Source organism: Lycorma delicatula, chromosome 10, assembly GCF_047948215.1.
Source record: "Lycorma delicatula isolate Av1 chromosome 10, ASM4794821v1, whole genome shotgun sequence".
Taxonomy (NCBI): domain Eukaryota; kingdom Metazoa; phylum Arthropoda; class Insecta; order Hemiptera; family Fulgoridae; genus Lycorma; species Lycorma delicatula.
Genome location: NC_134464.1, coordinates 54,513,039 through 54,533,440, shown reverse-complemented (window position 1 = coordinate 54,533,440; position 20,402 = coordinate 54,513,039). Strand labels below are relative to the sequence as shown.

The following is a 20,402-nucleotide window of genomic DNA, read 5'->3' as shown; positions in this document are numbered from 1 at the left end:
AATAACCATTTATTAAAATTAATAAAGAGACTGTTCATTTTCCACCAAAATCTAATTGACTACTTTGTTTTTAAATAAAGCTGTAGCTGCGGTGGCGTTAATATGTAAGTACCCATTTCCTTTATATATTACTGTAGCCTCTTAAATTTGACATGATTAATGTTAAATTTTAAACCAATTCAACAGCAATTTGCTTGAAAACATGCAATAAGTTATATGTGTAAAATTTGTCTACTTTGAATTCTTTAAATAAATAAGGATTATTTATGACCACCACATAGCTTAGTCATTTAATAATATTGCACCTTGTTTATCTCTTTTTTTCTAGGAATAGGCTTGAATGCAGATAAAATAGATAATGGTAATGCAAAACGTGGTGGATGGCCTAAAGGTAAAAAAAGAAAGAAAACACCTCGTGATCAGTCAGCACCACGGCAACCATTAACTGGTTTGTATTTTTTATTAAAACTAATTATAAAGATTTTTATTTTATATTCTTTGTAAATTTAATTTCAGTATATAATTGTTTAGAACTTTCTTTTTTCCTAGTGCCATTTTTTCCCTACAGAATTCATCTTACTCTCATCATTAAAAAATAATTAATAATCAAAAAATAGAGTTTTGAATTTTTTTATGCAAACATTTATTAGAATAAATATTACAAAAATCATATTCAGTAATGACTAAACACTGGGCTATTAAACTCATGAGTAACTTAAGAAAATTGTAAATTGCAGAATTTTTATACATCTGGCTGAATTGTTGTAGGATTAAATTTTAATGAGTGCACATAAATCTTTGTTTGTCTTATTTTTAATCTGATTGAAGTCTGATCTGAATCTGATGGAAGTAAGAAAGAAAAAGAAACAGATTCTGATGATATAACTTTTGAACAAAGCAGTTCATCTGAGCCTCATTTTCAGACTCAAGAAAATCTTAACGATGTCATACGAGATTTAAAGTTATCTAAAAAACAGTCTGAAATGCTTATTCCTAAAATTGCTAAAAGGATGGAATCTTCTTCAAAAGAATATAAAGATATGTACTTATCGTAATCATCATCCTGAATTTAAAGACTATTTTTCTGAAGAAAATGGCTTAGTGTTTTGTAATGACATTTCTTCTCTTATGGAGACACTTTGTAATAAACATAACCTAGCAGAATGGCACTTGTTCATTGATTCCTCTAAAGTTAATTTAAAAGCTGTGCTTTTGCATAATGACAATAAATTCCCATCAATATGTGTGGCTCACTCTGCTAGTATGAAAGAAACATATGAAAACTTTAAATTTATATTGGAAAAGCTTCAATACTTAGTGTATGGATGGAATATTTGAGGTGATTTGAAGGTATCTGTACCTATTCTTGGTCTGCTGCTAGGTTACACAATGTGCTGTTGTATTTTGTGTGAATGGGATAGTAGGGACAGAAAAAGCCATTTCATTAGAAAACAATGTCCTAAATGCGAATCACTCATTCCTGAACAGAAAAATGTGAAACATGACCCATTGTGTAATCCTAAAAATGTGTATCTACTTCTGTTACATATCAAATTAGGATTAATGAAGAATTTCGTCAAGCCCATGGACAATATTCATGGTTTCGTGTACTTAAAACAGAAGTTTCCTAAAATTTGTGATGCAAAGATTAAAGAAGGAATATTTGTGGGTCTACAAATACAATCATTAATACATGATAAAACGTTTGAGGAACCATTGAATCCACTGGAGAAAGCAGCTTGGCAAGCATTCAAAAATGTTACCCTTGAGTTTTTTTGGAAAATCAAACAGCAGAAAATTGCCGTGATTTTGTCAACAATCTTATAAAAATTTGGGTTGTACTGTGTCCTTAAAAGTACACTTCCTGCACTCGCACATAGATTTCTTCCCAGAAAATCTTGGCACAGTAAGCGATGAGCAAGGGGAACACTTTCATCAGGATATTTTAGCTATGGAAAAGAGGTATCAACGCAAATGGAATCCTAATATGCTGGCCGATTATTTTTGGATCACCAAGAGTGATGCTCCATAGGTGAAATATAGTAGAAAATCGTCATTTCTTACTTTCTAGGTGGGTCAAATGTTTGAATATTGTGTAGTTAAGAAGTCAGAAAGTATTAAAATGTTTGAAATTATAAATCTGTCAATTGGAAACCTTGCATGATGGGGAAAAATCAATATCATATTTGAATTCTGGAGTAAAAACACTATCAGAATCACATATTTTTCTTTCCGAGAAAAAAATTCTTTGTTGTTCGACAGTGTTATTTTTTTAGCACTTGATCATTTTTGATAAACCACTTCCAACCATCATTATTTTCAGCATTGTTTTTTTTTCATCAATTTATTCTTATTATTATTTCCCTCAATATCTGCTTCTTAAACCTTTTCTTTATACGAGGGTTATTTTTTTTCAAGGTCCTATCGGTCGCGAAATAAAAACCTGCTCAAAAATTGAATGAACCTTTGCGCATATGTCTTGTGCAGCGTCTTTAGTATGGCCTTCATTCATGCCGCATCACTTCATTTAGTTCTGAAAATACAGCTAGCACATAAACATGTCTACAACAATAGCATTTCCCACAAAGTGAAGTGCGTGCGGTAATTCGATCTCTTCAGGCTGAGGAGTGTAATGCAACTGAAATTCATCGACAAATAAGTAATGTGTATGGTGAAACTTCAATGAGTGACAGCAAAGTGCGACAATGGTGCAGGAACTTTAAAGCAGTTCATGATGCAGGCGAATACATAGAACCTAAATAACAGTGAAGTGGTTCATGCCCAATTCTCCCAGCATTTATTCCCTAACTCCTTTCAGTTGAATTTTTTTAAGCCATCATTCTCTTGATATGATAAATTATTCTTTATCCCTTTCTGCTTTGTGCTAATCTTTTAATCTAATGTAATTACTACATCTTAAATTATCTCTTGAGTTTTTTATGTTCATCCATTGTCTTCTGCTTGTTTTTACTTTGTACACATCAAAAGATGTATAGATAGAAAGAAAAGTGTTTTAATCTCTATTTTTAATAAACTGTTTAGCAAATTAAAAGATCTTTCAATTAAATTACTTAAAATTAGATTAAAAGCCTTTCATTTATAGAAACAGCATTACATTAAATTTTAAATAATAGCTACTTGTTAGGTAAACCTTTGTTTAATGTGTTCTTAAATATTTATCTTGTTAAAATTGTTATTTTAATAGGAGTGTATTTTATGTAACGACTCTTTTAAGCCATCTTTTAACAAAACTTAATGAAGAATATCATTTTTACAAACTTCTGCTATATTTTTGCTTATATTTTTATATAAGAATACTGATTATTGGCTTAATATCATATTTTTGTATTTTATTTTAGGTTATGTAAGATTTCTTAACGATCATAGAGAAAAAGTACGTGCAGAAAACCCTAATTTACCTTTCCAGGAGATTACTAAACTTCTTGCACTTGAATGGAGTCAACTCCCTCAGAATGAGAAACAGGTGATGATTGTATAATTTATATTATTTAATTGTTATAATATTATTTTTCTAGCTTTCTCAACTTAGTTTATTAGCAGGTGTGAAAGAAATATATTTTATTAGTTTATTGTAAATTCTGAGATAAAAGTAGAAGTCGCCTCAGCAATTAAGTTAAACTTCAGTTTTAACACGTTTTGAAGGGTTAAAGAAGATTACTGTAAAAGTTAAATTTTAAAGTTAAAATTGTTGTAATGATGTACTGGTAAATAATACATGTATCACTTACTTTAGGACATGGAAGCAGTGGCAGATTGTTCTTAGATTAACAGATATATATTACTGACTGTAAAATCATTGCTCATTAGAATCCATCTTTGCACACTAATAATGTTAGTAAAATTTTATTTTATATTTTGTTTACACAATCGGGTGTCCAATATTTTTTGTTGGTGATGGTTGTAAAATATATAAAATTAAATTCTTCATTCTATTTCAAAATTTTAATTTTACCAAAAAAAAAGTAATACTTCTAAACACAATGTTAGCCAAGAACATGTTCATGATTTCCAAGAGACAATTTTTTTAAATTCCTAGTTCAAAATGCACCAACGTATCAGGCGGAGCATGGCAGTCTGAATTAGAGAGAACAATGCATTGAGTGTATAAAGACAGACTGTATGATAACATTATTAAATTTCCATTTATAAATTTGATTGCACAGAAGTAGGGGAAAAACAATTCTCGACCAAGAAAACTTGCATAAAGACATTTTTGAACAAACAGTATTTTATTAATGAAGTATAATAATTATTGTTGGATTACTTTTTTTTAACTGTTTATTTGTGATTTTGAATATTAAGAAAAAAAAACAATTTATCTTTAGTTCCAACGTAGAAGTCAATCGGAACTTTTTTAATCATATTTCTGGTTCTAAAATCTTGGGTTATGTGCCAGGATTTATGATAGTTTGATTTTTTTTTTTTGTCTTCAGTCATTTGACTGGTTTGATGCAGCTCTCCAAGATTCCCTATCTAGTGCTAGTCGTTTCATTTCAGTATACCCTCTACATCCTACATCCCTAACAATTTGTTTTACATATTCCAAACATGGCCTGCCTACACAATTTTTTCCTTCTACCTGTCCTTCCAATATTAAAGCGACTATTCCAGGATGCCTCAGTATGTGGCCTAAAAGTCTGTCTCTTCTTGAACTATATTTTTCCAAATGCTTCTTTCTTCATCTATTTGCCGCAATACCTCTTCATTTGTCACTTTATCCACCCATCTGATTTTTAACATTCTCCTATAGCACCACATTTCAAAACCTTCTAATCTTTTCATCTCAGATACTCCGATTGTCCAAGTTTCACTTCCATATAAAGCTACACTCCAAACATATACTTTCAAAAATCTTTTCCTGACATTTAAATTAATTTTTGATGTAAACAATTTATATTTCTTACTAAAGGCTCGTTTCGCTTGTGCTATTTGGCATTTTATATCGCTCCTGCTTCATCCATCTTTAGTAATTCTACTTCCCAAATAACAAAATTCTTCTACCTCCATAATCTTTTCTCCTCCTATTTTGACATTCATTGGTCCATCTTTGTTATTTCTACTACATTTCATTACTTTTGTTTTGTTCTTGTTTATTTTCATGCGATAGTTCTTGCGTAGAACTTCATCTATGTCATTCATTGTTTCTTCTAAATCCTTTTTACTCTCGGCTAGAATTACTATATCATCAGCAAATCGTAGCATCTTTATCTTTTTACCTTGTACTGTTACTCCGAATCTAAATTGTTCTTTAACATCATTAACTGCTATTTCCATGTAAAGATTAAAATGTAACGGGGATAGGGAACATCCTTGTCGGACCCTCTTTTACATTACAACTTCTTTCTTATGTTCTACAATTATTACTGTTGCTGTTTGGTTTCTGTAAATGTTAGCAATTGTTCTTCTATCTCTGTATTTGAAACCTAATTTTTTTTAAATGCTAACATTTTATTCCAGTTCACGTCATCGAATGCCTTTTCTAGGTCCAAAAAAAGCCAAGTATGTTTGTTTGTTTTTCTTTAATCTTCCTTCTACTATTAATCTGAGGCCTAAAATTGCTTCCCTTGTCCCTATACCTTTCCTGAAACCAAATTGGTCTTCTCCTAACACTTCTTCCAGTCTCCCCTCAATTCTTCTTTATAGAATTCTAGTTAAGATTTTTAATGCAAGACCAGTTAAACTAATTGTTCCATATTCTTCACATTTATCAGCTCCTGCTTTCTTTGGTATGATGACTATAACACTTTTTTTGAAGTCTGACGGAACTTCCCCTTTTTCATAAATATTACACACCAGTTTGTATAATCTATCAATCGCTTCCTCACCTGCACTGTGCAGTAATTCTACAGGTATTCCGTCTATTCCAGGAGCCTTTCTGCCATTTAAATCTTTTAATGCTCTCTTAAATTCAGATCTCAGTATTGTTTCTCCCATTTCATCCTCCTCTTCTTCCTCTATAACACCACTTTCTAATTCATTTCCTCCGTATAACTCTTCAATTTATTCCACCCATCTATCGACTTTACCTTTCGTATTATATATTGGTGTACCATCTTTGTTTAACACATTATTAGATTTTAATTTATGTACCCCAAAATTTTCCTTAACTTTCCTGTATGCTCCGTCTATTTTACCAATGTTCATTTCTCTTTCCACTTCTGAACACATTTCTTTAATCCACTCTTCTTTCGCCGGTTTTCACTTCCTGTTTATAGCATTTCTTAATTGCCGATAGTTCCTTTTACTTTCTTCATCACTAGCATTCTTATATTTTCTACGTTCATCCATCAGCTGCAATATATCGTCTGAAACCCAAGGTTTTCTACCAGTTCTCTTTATTCCGCCTAAGTTTGCTTCTGCTGATTTAAGAATTTCCTTTTTAACATTCTCCCATTCTTCTTCTACATTTTCTACCTTATCTTTTTTACTCAGACCTCTTGTGATGTCCTCCTCAAAAATCTTCTTTACCTCCTCTTCCTCAAGCTTCTCTAAATTCCACCGATTCATCTGACACCTTTTCTTCAGGTTTTTAAACCCCAATCTACATTTCATTATCACCAAATTATGGTCGCTATCAATGTCTGCTCCAGGGTAAGTTTTGCAGTCAACGAGTTGATTTCTAAATCTTTGCTTAACCATGATATAATTATCTGATACCTTGCAGTATCGCCTGGCTTTTTCCAAGTATATATTCTTCTATTATGATTTTTAAATTGGGTGTTGGCAATTACTAAATTATACTTCGTGCAAAACTCTATAAGTCGGTCCCCTCTTTCATTCCTTTTGCCCAGCCCGTATTCACCCACTATATTTCCTTCCTTGCCTTTTCCAATACTTGCATTCCAATCTCCAACTATTATTAAATTTTCATCTCCTTTTACGTGTTTAATTGCTTCATCAATCTCTTCGTATACACACTCTACCTCATCATCATCATGGGCGCTTGTAGGCATATAGACGTTATATATGCGTTTGATTAGAACATTATAAAAGTTTGATTATATAAAAGTTGGGTAGTTATTATTTAAAAAACTGTATCTAAACAAAATGATATTACTTTTCTGTAAATATTTCCAATTGATTGCTGAAAAACTGAAAGTATTTTTAAATTAAAAAACATTGTACCTTTATTAATAATACTAGGTAACAAATTTACCTGTGATAGTCTGTATCGTGTTTACCATTAGGTCAATAGGTTTCAGATTCAATATCTAGCAAGATTCTAACAATTTTTTATATACCATTTCATTCGCTTAAAATATGCAGGCCACAATACTTAAATGTCCAAGCTTTTGCTTGTAATAATGACAATTACCATGTATGTATATAAGGTTATACATTATCTTATATAATATAAAAGATAATGAATCCATGGATTCTCAAAAATATTTTTATATAAATTGCTAAGTTTACATTAAGCTTTCTATTTTATTGTGTTTATTGCTGATATATTTGATAATTATTATTCATTTCCACATTCTAGGCCAGCATTTGTCAACCTTTCAGTATTTGCAACAGAATTTTCAATTATAATTTTCATAGTGTATAAATGCTGCACCTTGTTCAATTCCAGCCAGTCTCAGTCAAGTCGATTCTTTTTATCGCTATCGAATCCATCGTGAATGTGTCTATTGTAATTTGCATGTTAATTGCAGTTCACAGTATTACTATTCACCGGTAGTGGATTTATACAGAATCATGGATAAATTTTTAAGTAGGCATAAGCGAGTATTAGCAGACAGCATGAAACCTAATAAACTTAAACGACATTTGGAAACACTTCATAGAGAGTACATTAACAAACCCTGAGAATTCTTCAAAGTAAAATCATATGAAAAGCAAACATGATTTTTAAAAAAAACTTTGTGAATGGAAAACCTTTACTTACCTCTTACAAAATTTCATATAAAATAGCCAGGTGTAAAAAGCGTCACACCATTGGTGAAGAGCTTATTTTGCTAGTTGCAATTGAGATTGTAGAAACTAACCTCTATCGGTGATATAGCTGAAGATGTACAACATCAGCTTTTCAGGAAGTTGCGTGACAAATTGTTTTCAATTCTGCTTGATGAGGCAATAGATAGTAATAAAGATGCTCATTCCATTGCCTATATTTGATTTTGTGATGGTATGTCAGCAGTAGAAGAACTACTATTCTGTAAACCAATAGAGCTCAAAGCAATACCTTTCACATTATTTACTATCTTGAATGATTTTATAAACAAGGCAAACATAGAGTGAAAAAATTGCATCAGAATATGCACCAATGGTGCTCGTTCAATGTTTGGAAGATTCCAAAGTATACAAGCACTTGAGAAACAAAAATCTCCACATGTATCTGGACACATTGCTTGATCCATAGAGAAACTCTGGCTTCCAAAGAAATGAGTTCTGGTCTAATATTGTGCTAACGATGGTTGTAACCATAGTAAATTATATAAAAATGAGACTCCTAAAATAAAGAATCTTTTCTACACTTTATAAAGACATGGGTGCAGTACATTCAGCGTTACTATCTTATTGTGAGGCAAGATGGTTATCATGTGGTAAATTTTTGCACCATGTTTATGAATTAGGATATGAAATGGTCATTTTTCTAAAAGAGGAAAACTGACCGAAAACCAAGAAGTTTCAAGATGGTTATTTGTAATGTGGTAAACATATTCAAGACATTAATTACCTTGAATCTTCAACTCCAAGGAGCAAAGACATATATTGGATATGAGCAGTAATGCTTTTTATAGAAAGTTGTTATTGTCGAACAGAAATTTAAAGCAAAAAAACTAGAAATGTTTGCAAGTGTGGATGAATGTGTTAACATTTACAAGGCTGAAGAACAACATGTGAAAGTTGTTTTTGTAACCATTGAAATTCATTTAGCCATGCTTGCAAAGAATTTAAAAAAGTATTTTCTTGCTGATGACAACTTGGTAGCAAGCTACGAGTGGGTTAGGGATCTATTTCAAAATACTCCTGATGGGCTTTCAACTGCCGAAGAAGAAATCTTCATAGACTTCACAGCAAGTAGCGAAATAAAAAAGACAATTTAGTAATCACTCTTTGAATTTTGGACAGGGGTGAATGATGAGTTTTCTGAAAACAAGTGCATTTCATAAAATGAATGTTTCCATGTTGTTTTTCAACAACCTGCCTTTGCGAAACTAGATTTTTGCAGTGATTGCTTTGAAAACAAAATGTAGATCTTGGTTAAATATAGAAAAAAAACTCAGGTGTATTTCTAATATTAAACCTTACTTTTAAAAACTTTGCTTTGCACTACAGACCCAACGGAGTCACTAATAATTATTAAACTTGTTTTTTTATTCAGTATTGATAAGTTAATTATTAAATACATTGTGAAGTACTGATACAATCCTATTTATAAGTTTATTATATCAGTGTAAATTTATATTTTATTATTTATTATGTCAGAATGTACTTTGTTCTGCTTTCCTTTCAGTAAATCAATAATTTTTGTAATAATTTTTTTTTCTATAGCTCATTAATGAATTGGAAAACAATCCAATTCATTACCTTTTGTAAAAATTTTATTTAAAATCTAATTACAGATGCCTATTTTGACTGTTTTGTAATCGTTGTTAGTAAATGTCACCTTTTGACCATTTTGCAATCACTGTCAGTACTGATGAGTTGTGTATATACTGTACAGAGAGAGTAATTCATGTAATGACTGACGCTTTCTGAGCTCATTCTAATAACAAAAATAATGAAAAATGTTCATATAAACATGGGTTCAGAAACATTCCATTAGCGAGTTACAGCTAGCGAAAGATTTCACCCTGATTCTTGGGAGGTGTGAAATAAAACCGTACTGAAATTCTAGGAACCAAAATTAAATTATAGATTAAATTTATATAAAAAAAATAATAAGAAATAATAATAAAAATATTGGCATATAAACACTATAAAATGAAAATTTTCATTTTAGGCAATCCCAAGAGAGAGAGAGAGAGTAAATTTAGCTTAAAATTTTACAAAGGATGGCAGTTTTCAATGTGATAGTTCACAGAGCACATCGTTTGTAGATTGATTTTGGCTTAACACAGAGAAATACTTTTTTTAAAGTTACAGCTGAGAACAGTATTTTACTAAAGACATACTTTTTTTTAATAGCGTACTCAAAAGAATCTACAAAATAAATTTAGCGAATGCAGCAAAACAACCCCTTTTCAGAAAAGTAGAGGATTAATTTGTAAAGGCAATAGACTAGAATAGAGGAGCATTAAGCTCATAAATATAGGAGATCCAAAAAATTGGTTGTAGCCCAGCATTGCCTGGAAACTGATCATAAAGTTAGTTTATCAGAAATTATAGTTTTAAAAAATGTAATGATAAGCAAGAATTAGGTAGTGATGTAGAAACATACTGTATGAACAATTATGAAGAATCACAATTACTAAACAAGACCAATATTTTTAATATTAAATTATTAAAGATTGTTTTGAGAAAGTTTTCAGTTAAGAACATAAAGCTATTTTCACCTCCCTTAAATTTTGTTTTTGAATGGTAATATCTGGGTGATTTAAGGTTAATGCTATCTATATTTCTTGAGAAAAGTTTTATATTAATCATTAAACTAAATTTATGCTTTCTATTGGGATTGCCTAAATTGACATCAGTTGTTTCTATTATTTGTCATTTGTACTCATGTTCATAAATTTTGCTGAAAATACTCATTGTGTTGTGTTTATACTATACAGAGAGTAGTTCATTTAGTGACTGATGGGCAGTCACTAAATGTTCATTTAGTGACTGCTAATGTTCATTTAGTGATTTAGTTCATTTAGTAACGGGCAAAAACTGTGCAGGTCAAGTCTTAAAGCTGACAGAGCACATTGAACAGGGCTTTCAGGAGAAACTCATCAAAGGCGTTGCGTACGTCGACTTATCGGCGGCTTACGATACAGTAAACCACAGACTGCTTCTTTAAAGAATACTTATATCAACAGGGGATCACCAACTAGCTAAAATAGTAGAATCATTACTACAGAACAGCCGTTTTTATGTTAGCTTCAAAGGAAAGAAAAGTCGCTGGAGAAACCAGAGGAATGGACTGCCTCAGGGCGGTGTGCTATCACCCTTACTTTTCAACTTGTATACCAACGATCAACGTATCTTCCCCGAGGCTGAGCATTTCCTGTATGCGGACGACCTTGCCTTGGCTGTTCAAGATCGAACTTTTCCAGAAGTTGAGAAGAGACTTACCGCAGCCCTAAATGGTTTAACTGAGTATTATAAAACAAACTCCTTAAAACCAAATCCAGCGAAAACAATTGTATGCGCATACCATCTGAAAACCAGGGAAGCAAAAAGACGATTGAATGTTATATGGAACGATCAGCAGCTGGAACACTCAGAAGCGCCAAAGTACCTTGGAGTTATATTAGACAGATCACTTATGTATAGGGCTCACTGTCAAAGCACAATGTTGAAAGTAATTATGAGGAACAATCTCCTGAGGAAACTCCGAAGCAGTAAATGGGGTGCTAAGCCAACCTTCCTGTCGACGACAGCTAGAGCTTTGTGCTATTCAACAGTTGAATATGCATGTCCTATGTGGAACAGATCACACACCAAAAAGGTTGATATAGCGCTGAACGAGACCTGTCGTTTAATAACGGGATGTATGAAACCCACTCCTATTGAAAAGTTGCACCGAGCGGCAGGCATGGAGGAACCTGGAATGCATCGAGCTGAAGCCGAGTACATTGAACGGTTCAGACAATCTTTCGATACATGACATACAATGTACCAGATGGAGCGACCACCCCCTCCGAGACTGAAATTGAGAAAGGGATTTTTGAACTCTACATCTATCGAGCCCCCTCCATGGTTCCCAAAAAGAGCTCCAACACCTCCAGGACATGACCTGGACTGGCAAACGTGGGTGACTAAACCAGCTTCGAACTGGGGTTGCACGAACCAGAGTTAACCGCGCTAGATGGCGTCAAATAGAGCCTAACGACCTGAACTGCGAGTGCAGTGAGATTCAGGACTCTGTACATCTCCTAAAATTCACCCTCTGCCCAACCAAGTGCACACTAGAAGATCTATGGCAAGGAAATGCTTCTGGTGTTTCGGTGGCACAATACTGGTCGCAAAGGTTTTAATGTCTCATTGCTCGGACACGAAAAAGTAAGTAAGTGACTGATGCTTTCTGAGCTCATTCTAATAGCGAAAATAATGAAAAATGTTCATATAAACATGGGTTCAGAAACGCTCCGTTAGCAAGTTACGACTAGTGAAAGATTTCACCTTGATTCTTGGGAAGTGTGAAATAAAACCATATTGAAATGCTAGGAACCAAAATTAAGAACTAAACTTGATGGTTTCATATGATTTTTGACCTAACAAATTGAATAAAATGATGAATAGGTTCCAGAATCATATATCCAGTAGTTTTCATAATATCTGATGTAAAACAGAAATATTTGTTGTCTAAAAACACTTCTTTTACATTTTTAATATAAAAGCTCTGTTAAATGACTTATAAATGCATCAAATCTATTATCAAACCTTGTAGATAATTTAATTCTTAGATAAATGATGTAAAGTAACCCAATTAAAAAAAACAAATACACAAGTTCAAGAAATTTTATTTTATTAGTAACACTATATGAAAATAAAGGAATTGCTTTTCTACAAAGTGCAAGGATACAAAAAATAACATTGAATTAAAGATTAAAAATAAAATTAAAAAGTTAATAAAATAAAAAAACCAGTACTTATGTTATTCAAACATCCCAAACCCCATAGGGGGAGACCACCCTCCTTGTGACGATTCCGGTCGCCACCTCCCCCCCTGTTCAAACAGTAAAATTTATGTATCTTTCTCGAATTCATTGTTAAATTGAAAATAATTAACATGATTTCATAAATTGTTAACCAGAAATCAGCTGGTCGCCACCTCCCCCCCTGTTCAAACAGTAAAATTTATGTATCTTTCTCGAATTCATTGTTAAATTGAAAATAATTAACATGATTTCATAAATTGTTAACCAGAAATCAGCTGGTCGACAATGCATTTTGTCATGTCATTGCATTGCATATTCTGTGAATTGTTACCAGTACAGTGTAGTTCAAGTGTGTGTGTTTGTTTTCATTTGGGAATTCTTCAGTAATGCCTCAGTTATTTACATATGAGGACCGACATGGTTTTTATCTTGGGGGTATTTAATGGATATCCAACAGCTGCTGCTGTAGAATATCGAAGACGTTTTCCTAACTGCAGAGTTCCAAATCTTAAAACGATTAGTAGAACAATCCATACAGTGTGAAAAACGGATATACTTCTCAGCATTACCATTACCATTATCAAGGCTACTCAACGCAGTCCTGGTGTTAGAACATGATGCCTTTCCTGGCAGCTCAGAGTTTACCAGTCTATGGTATGGAGGACACTTCATAACAAGCTGTATTCTTACCACAATCAAGTACAAAATCTTTAACCAAGAGATCCTCCTCTTCGTTTACAATATTGCAACTAATTAAATATGAACTGCTGATTGCACAGGTTGATTTTCTTTACTAATGAGGTTCAGTTTATTTGGGATGGTGTCAACCTTTGCAACAATCAGTTGGATAAACGTCAATCCAAACACGACAGTAGGACGTAATTTCCAACACCAATTTACCAACAATGTGTGGTGTGGTCTAGTTTACAGTCAGCTAATTGTGGACCATTCATTCACCCAAGATGTCCAAATTCCGATATTAACTTTGAATTCCTTAAGGGACAATTGCTGCTGCTATTAGAAGATATTCCACTAGCATCAAGACACTGCAAGTAATTTCAGCATGATGGTGCACCTCCCCAGTTCTTATATGTCGAATTAGCATACTTAAATGAGCAATTTCCAGAGCAATGAATTGACTGGTGGGCCACACCTCTGGTCACCAAGATCACCTAATCTAACACCATTATATTTTTGTGTGTGGGATTGGATGAAAATTATTGTGTAAAAGAGAAAAGTTCATACATGTAAAGAGTTGTTTGCTTGTATTACAGATGCTGCTGCACAAATTAAGAAAAATCTTGCAGAATTGCAGAGAGCAATGCTAGCAGTCAAATCTATTAAGTAGAAAGACAGATTTTTAAAAATTTACTGTAAACTTTAGTAATATTTTCAATTGTATTTCCATTTTTTTAACATTGTATCAGTTGTATGTTTTCATTTTCTATAGTTGATAACATTTAAAAGTTTTCATACAATAAGTGTTAATAATAAAATCAAATTTCTTGAAATTGTATTTTTTTTTTATTGGTTATTTTACTTCAATTTTTCCGAATTAATTTCTCTACAGTTTTGATAATAAATTTTATGCATTAGTCAGTCATTCAGCAAAGTTTTTGTATTAGAAACATAAAATAATCTGTTTTTAGACAAGTTTTTTGTTTTATGTCAGATATTTTGAAAAATGCTGGAGATATGGTTCTGGAACTGGTTTTATTCGTCAGGTCAAAAACCATAAGTTTACCCCTTAATTTGGGTTCCTAGAATTTCAGTTGGTTTTATTTTTTAGTAAAATAAAACCAGAAGAAAAGATTGCGCCCAGGAATCTGCGTGAATCACTAGCTATAACTCACAGTATTACCAGATGCATGTTTATACCAACTTTTTTCATTATTTCTGTAGTAACATGAGCTCAGAAAGTGTTAACACTACATGAATCACTCTGCATTTGTTTTATTTATTTTTTTTTTATACTGTGTCTGTATTGATAAGGATTGTATAGCAAACAAAGTGGCCATCTAGGATCCTAGATTGCTTTTTGTAGAATTTATTTACTATAAAAAATTTTATTTTTGAGATTAGTCTTTCCAGTTTATATCAACCATTTAGCATGTAAAATATATTGGTTTATAATTTTTATTGTAATTTATAGGGATCTTATGCTACTTTATATGCTTATGCTTATCATATATGCTTGTGAAAACTGATCCGTTTACTCTTTATTTTTACGTTTGCTAATTTTTTCTTTCATTAATTTTAGCAATACCTTAATGCAGCTGAACAAGATCGTGAACGATACTTGCAAGAGATGAACGCGTACAAACAAACTGAAGCATATAAAATATTCACTCAACAGCAAGCTGGTAAAAAGCCAAAAGAAGAGCCACAGGAAGAAATGAAAGTATGTACTTATATACTTATATACTTATAGTACTTATATAATTTTTATTATTATCTTTTTTCATAATTTTATCATTCAATCCTTATTTTTAATATATAATTCTTATTTTGATGAGCGTAGGTTATAATTAAACTAAAATATTTTAAATAAAATATACTTTATACTTTCAGTTCTTATTTTTATTTTTTATTTTACGTCAGCATTAAATTGATTAATGTTTAGCCGTTTTTAAGTTGGCACTGACCTCAAAACATCAAACTTTAAAGAATTGAAAAATAATTTTTTTAATTTTATTAATATCTTTTATACTTTGGTCTTCTTTAATAACTGATGTAGTTATTTCCTTTTTATTGCCAAATGTTAAATGCTGTAAAGTAGACAAAATTTGATCAGCAGTTTTTTTTTTCATTATTGGTAAAATACTCTTTAGTTAGAATGCAGTATATCTTTATATTTCAGAATTTTGATCAATATAAAGATTTTGTTTTAGTTAATTCACTGCATTTCAGTGCATAATACATTTTCATCAGCCACTGTATTTTGAAAATATATAAATAAATTTAGAGTAACTTCATTGTTCTACAACTGGCCTAATTTCATTACCGACTGGTTGAATATTTAATTTAGTTGAAGTGCATATTGATAAATTTATCTTGTTAAAGGCTGAAAGAAATTGAACATTAAATCATATTTCATGGTCACCTGTGTGTGATTTTTGTTTCTTTCGTATGAAACTACCCCCCAATCCTAACCACTGAGAGAGGCAGTGTTTTTATAACATACTGTTTCAAACCAGAAAAGGTACATTAACTTGTAGGTTTACACCATCCATTGCCCCCTTTCTTGTGACTGTAATGCATATAAATTATCAGAAGAAAAAGTCTCACTAACTAGAATTTTTTTCTCTGAAAGTAATGATGTCCAGTATGCAATCTGAGGTGGACAGAATAAAGGTGCCATTTTTAGGGTTGAATATTACCTGCATTTCAATGGGCAAAACATTCCGTGTAATAATATATTTGGGTTGGTGAAGAAGACAGCAGTAAACCATTTTGCCACTTACTTTCCTTAAAAAGCCTGCTTGGAATCTTAAAGGTGCCATATTCACATTAAGGTTATGTTATCACACAACAGGCATACTATTTTTATGTGATATAACCTATTTCTGTTTGTTACATTACCTGTTAATGGTTCCCGTTTCAGTTTACAAGAAACTATTTAGCCCACTCAACTCTTGGATCATTACATAAGTAAATAATTTTTCTAATAACATATAATTGATACAAATGGTTATTATAATTTGATTGATCTATTTTGCAGGAACCTGATAAAGAAGCTGATATCAGTGGATTTGATATTCCAATTTTCACTGAAGAGTTCTTAGATCATAATAAAGGTTTGTAATTAGTATCATTGGTATAAATTTGTTGTGATATGTCAGCAATAATGTCCATTCTATCTTTTAGATCTTTTTAAAGTTTTGAAGGAAAAGAAAAATTATTAATAAATATCATAATTTCTATGTTTAATAATTATAATTTTATTTATTTTTATTAATACGTTTACAGAGTTATTGGATTGCAAGAAAACAATACTAATTCATCCATCAACATAGCAGGAGAAATATATTTCCTGGGGTTCATATTCTATGAATAGAAGCCAAAGGCTCACCCTTTTAAGGGGCAGGAATAACAAATATTTAAGTAGAAACCGTACAAAAGTTATACAGCATTTTAATCATACTACTTTTATATTTTGTTAATCTTTTAAATGAAGTCAGTTTTCTTCAAAAATTTCAACTTCTGAAGTTAATTTAAAAATGTATTTTTTTTTTTGCCAGGACACTTCCAAGGGTTGTATTTTTCTGATAATTATTTTCACACTTAATCTAGGCAGACAAATTAGGATTCAGATTTTCATTCTTATCTATTAAATTCCAAAGTTATAATCAAATCACAGTAGATTATTTTATCACTTCAAAAGTCCCCTGCTTTATTTCTGTATAGTTTGTGTATTGTAGAGAAGTAACATCCTGAAGACAATATCGGTATGACGGAAGCCAGTATGAAGTATTTGGAGGTTAGCCAGAAGTTCCTGGACAAGAAAGTAGTTTCAGAGTAATGAGTATAAAATACTTTGGCTATGAATTACCTGATCACTGTCAATTCACATCTTGATATATTTTATATATCATAAAACTTACTAACATTCATCCTTAAATCTAAAAAATATGGATGTTTGTTAATATATAAAAAATATTAAATCTAAATATGGATGTTTAGTAACATTACCATAACAATTATAGGAAACCTGACATAATCAATAGATATTTTTCAAAAATAACAAGCATCCCTGCCTGGTAGTCGAGAAAGTCAGTAGGGAAGTAGTTTCATTGCCTTCAACAATCTGAATACATTATTGCACATCAGTACACCTCAAGCCCATCAAAACATGGGTTATATTCTATAACCAACATTTTCATTGTATTCACCAGAGGGATCAGCAAAATCATCTACATCATTACTGTTAGAGGAAGCAATTCCGATTTTTACCTCTTCTAACTGTGGTGCTTTGCACACATAAAAGATTTAAGAAAGTCATCACAAATATAAGTAGCCAAAATTAAAAATAATTATTAAATCAGCTGAATCATAAACAGCATAGCATATTATATTGAATTTTAAAAGTTGGTGTAGCTGACTAGAAGTAAAAAATCTGAAATACTAGTACTAAGCTATGAAATCTGTTTTAAGCTCTATTCCATTAGCTATAAAACTGTGTTATTTTTAAGTACTAACAGAAGTTTATTTAGTTTTATAGATATATTAACTCGCCTTATTTCAAAGAAAATTCAAACTTTACTTAAATTAATAACATTATTTTTATAGCTCGTGAAGCAGAGTTACGTCAGTTGAGAAAAAGTAATACAGACTATGAACAACAGAATGCAATTATACAAAAGCATATGGAGGGTATGCGTTCAGCACTTGAAAAACTAACTGTTGAAACCCAACAACAACGAAATAACAATGCAGCATTACAACAACATCTTCAGCAACTTCGTATTACTCTTACTGCAAGCTTTTCTAATACACCCTTACCAGGTAAAATTAAGTTTTTTTCTTTTACAGTTCTGTTATTAACTTATACCTCTGTTGATTGGCAACCTTTTGCTGATTTGCGATTAAAATTACTAGCAATACCACGTAAAATCTTTCTTAGATATGCTGTCTATAAATCTGAAATCCTATTCGCTTTACCAATACTTTACTCATTCATATTTTAACTTTATTCATATTTTGAATTTGTTAAAAATACTAAGTATTGAATTGTTTCTGATTAGGATAGATTTAATATTTGCCTATAAAATTTTGACTAGTTATTTTGACTGATCTAATTTATTGCAACTTTTTGACTTTCATGTACGACTAGATTGCTTAGGCATAATTTTCAATATTTTTATATTTCAATCAATTCTCATAGGAGATCGCCTATTTCTAGGCTACCTTTGCTATGTAATGAACACTCAAGCCAGCCAGAGATTTATAATATTAGATTAAGAACTATTAATAACTTATCGAGAGCTATTTTAACTTGAATGATAATTTTGTTACTTAAGTTTTTTTATATAGGTTTCATGGCTGTTTATTTGAATTAAATAAATTTAATTTTATCTATTACAGTATTCCTGGCATGTCAGGAGAAGTTGAAAATTGGTTTCCCATCTCCAATGCACATAAATAATTTATTTTTATGGAAATACTTATGTCTTTTAAAAGATGCATATTTACACTAACTCTACCAGTGTCACCCTCTTTTTTGGTGTTTTTCTAGGTACAAAATCATAGAAGAAAAAAATTGTTAAAAGGTGGGAAATTGTTCATGCCACTGTTTTGCACTTGGATGCTTACCAACATGGATCGGGGTTATTTCAAGATGGTTAATGGAATACCTTTATTCCTTTGCAGTAATTATTCACTCCAAGAATCGATTATTATCTTACTTTAAATAGAAAACATGATTGATGGATATACAGACTCATACGATTTTTGTCTTTTCTACTTAAATTGTGGACCCACCTGTAGCTTACTTTTACAGTACTGTGAATCAGTCATGAGTAATGTCAGTCTTCCTAATTATGCTAAATAAAGATTGAATTTTTCTTTCAAACGTTTTAGCAAAGCACAGCAGTTACCAGTTATTTGGACAAAATATGCTGATGGGAGAGGTTGCCACTCATTTATTCCCCATTACACTTATACTACAGCATCTTAAAAGTTACAGCACCAATATTTCAAATGAATCATGGATGAATTTCAATTGGTGCCTTCTCTTTTATATACAAACCTTTCAACAAATTGTAATTCTTAAACAGGATGAATTAAGAAGTGTTAGTGGTGCTTTCTGAGCTAATTCTATTAGTGAAATAATGAAAAAAATTCATATAAACTTGGGTCCAGAAATGCTACGTTACCGAGTTATGGCAAAAGAATTCGCCTTGTTTTCTGGGCAGAGTAAAATAAAACTACTGAAATTCTATGAACCCGGTTAAGGGGGAAACTGATGGTTTCCCTCATAAACTTGATGGTTATTGACCTGACAAATTGAATAAAACCAGTTCCAGAACCATATCTTCAGTAGTTTTCATAATATCTGACATAAAATAAAAGTTTTGTCTCAAAACACAATTGTTTACGTTTCTAATTCAACTTTATTAAATGACTAATGCATAAAATTTATTATCATTACTGTAGACATATTAATTCTAAAAAATTGATATAAAATAACCTAATAAAAAACAAATACTAGTTCAAGAAATTTGTATTTATTACTAACATTTACCATATGAAAACTTTTAAATATAAACTACAGAAAATGAAGTTAACATACAATTTAAAAAAATGTAATTTGAAAAATTTGTCCTCCTACTTCAATAGATTTGGCTGCTAGCACTGCTCTCTGCAATTCTGCAAGACTTTCCTTAATTTGCGCAGCAGCATCTGTAATACGAGCTTCCAACTCATCATATGTATGAAGACTTTTCTCTTTTACACAATACTTTTCATCCAATCCCACATGCAAAAATCTAATGATGTTAGATCAGGTGATCTTGGTGACCAGAGGTGTGGCCCACCACAGCCTATCTATCGCTCGGGAAATTGCTCATTTAAGTATGCTAATGTGACATAAAAACTGGGGAGGCGCACTATTGTGCTGAAATTATA

General features: G+C 31.5%; 1 protein-coding gene across 2 annotated transcripts in view; it reads left to right on the top strand.

Moving 5' to 3' along the window:
• Nucleotides 1-20,402, top strand: part of LOC142330815 (high mobility group protein 20A-like) — a 43,944-nt gene that overhangs the window by 9,478 nt on the left and 14,064 nt on the right. For both annotated transcript variants that reach the window (XM_075376245.1, XM_075376246.1), the window contains exons 3-7: nucleotides 329-448; nucleotides 3,360-3,484; nucleotides 15,037-15,177; nucleotides 16,498-16,573; nucleotides 18,066-18,281. In XM_075376245.1, the coding sequence (XP_075232360.1) occupies nucleotides 329-448; nucleotides 3,360-3,484; nucleotides 15,037-15,177; nucleotides 16,498-16,573; nucleotides 18,066-18,281 (678 nt within the window). The remainder of the gene's footprint in view (nucleotides 1-328; nucleotides 449-3,359; nucleotides 3,485-15,036; nucleotides 15,178-16,497; nucleotides 16,574-18,065; nucleotides 18,282-20,402) is intronic.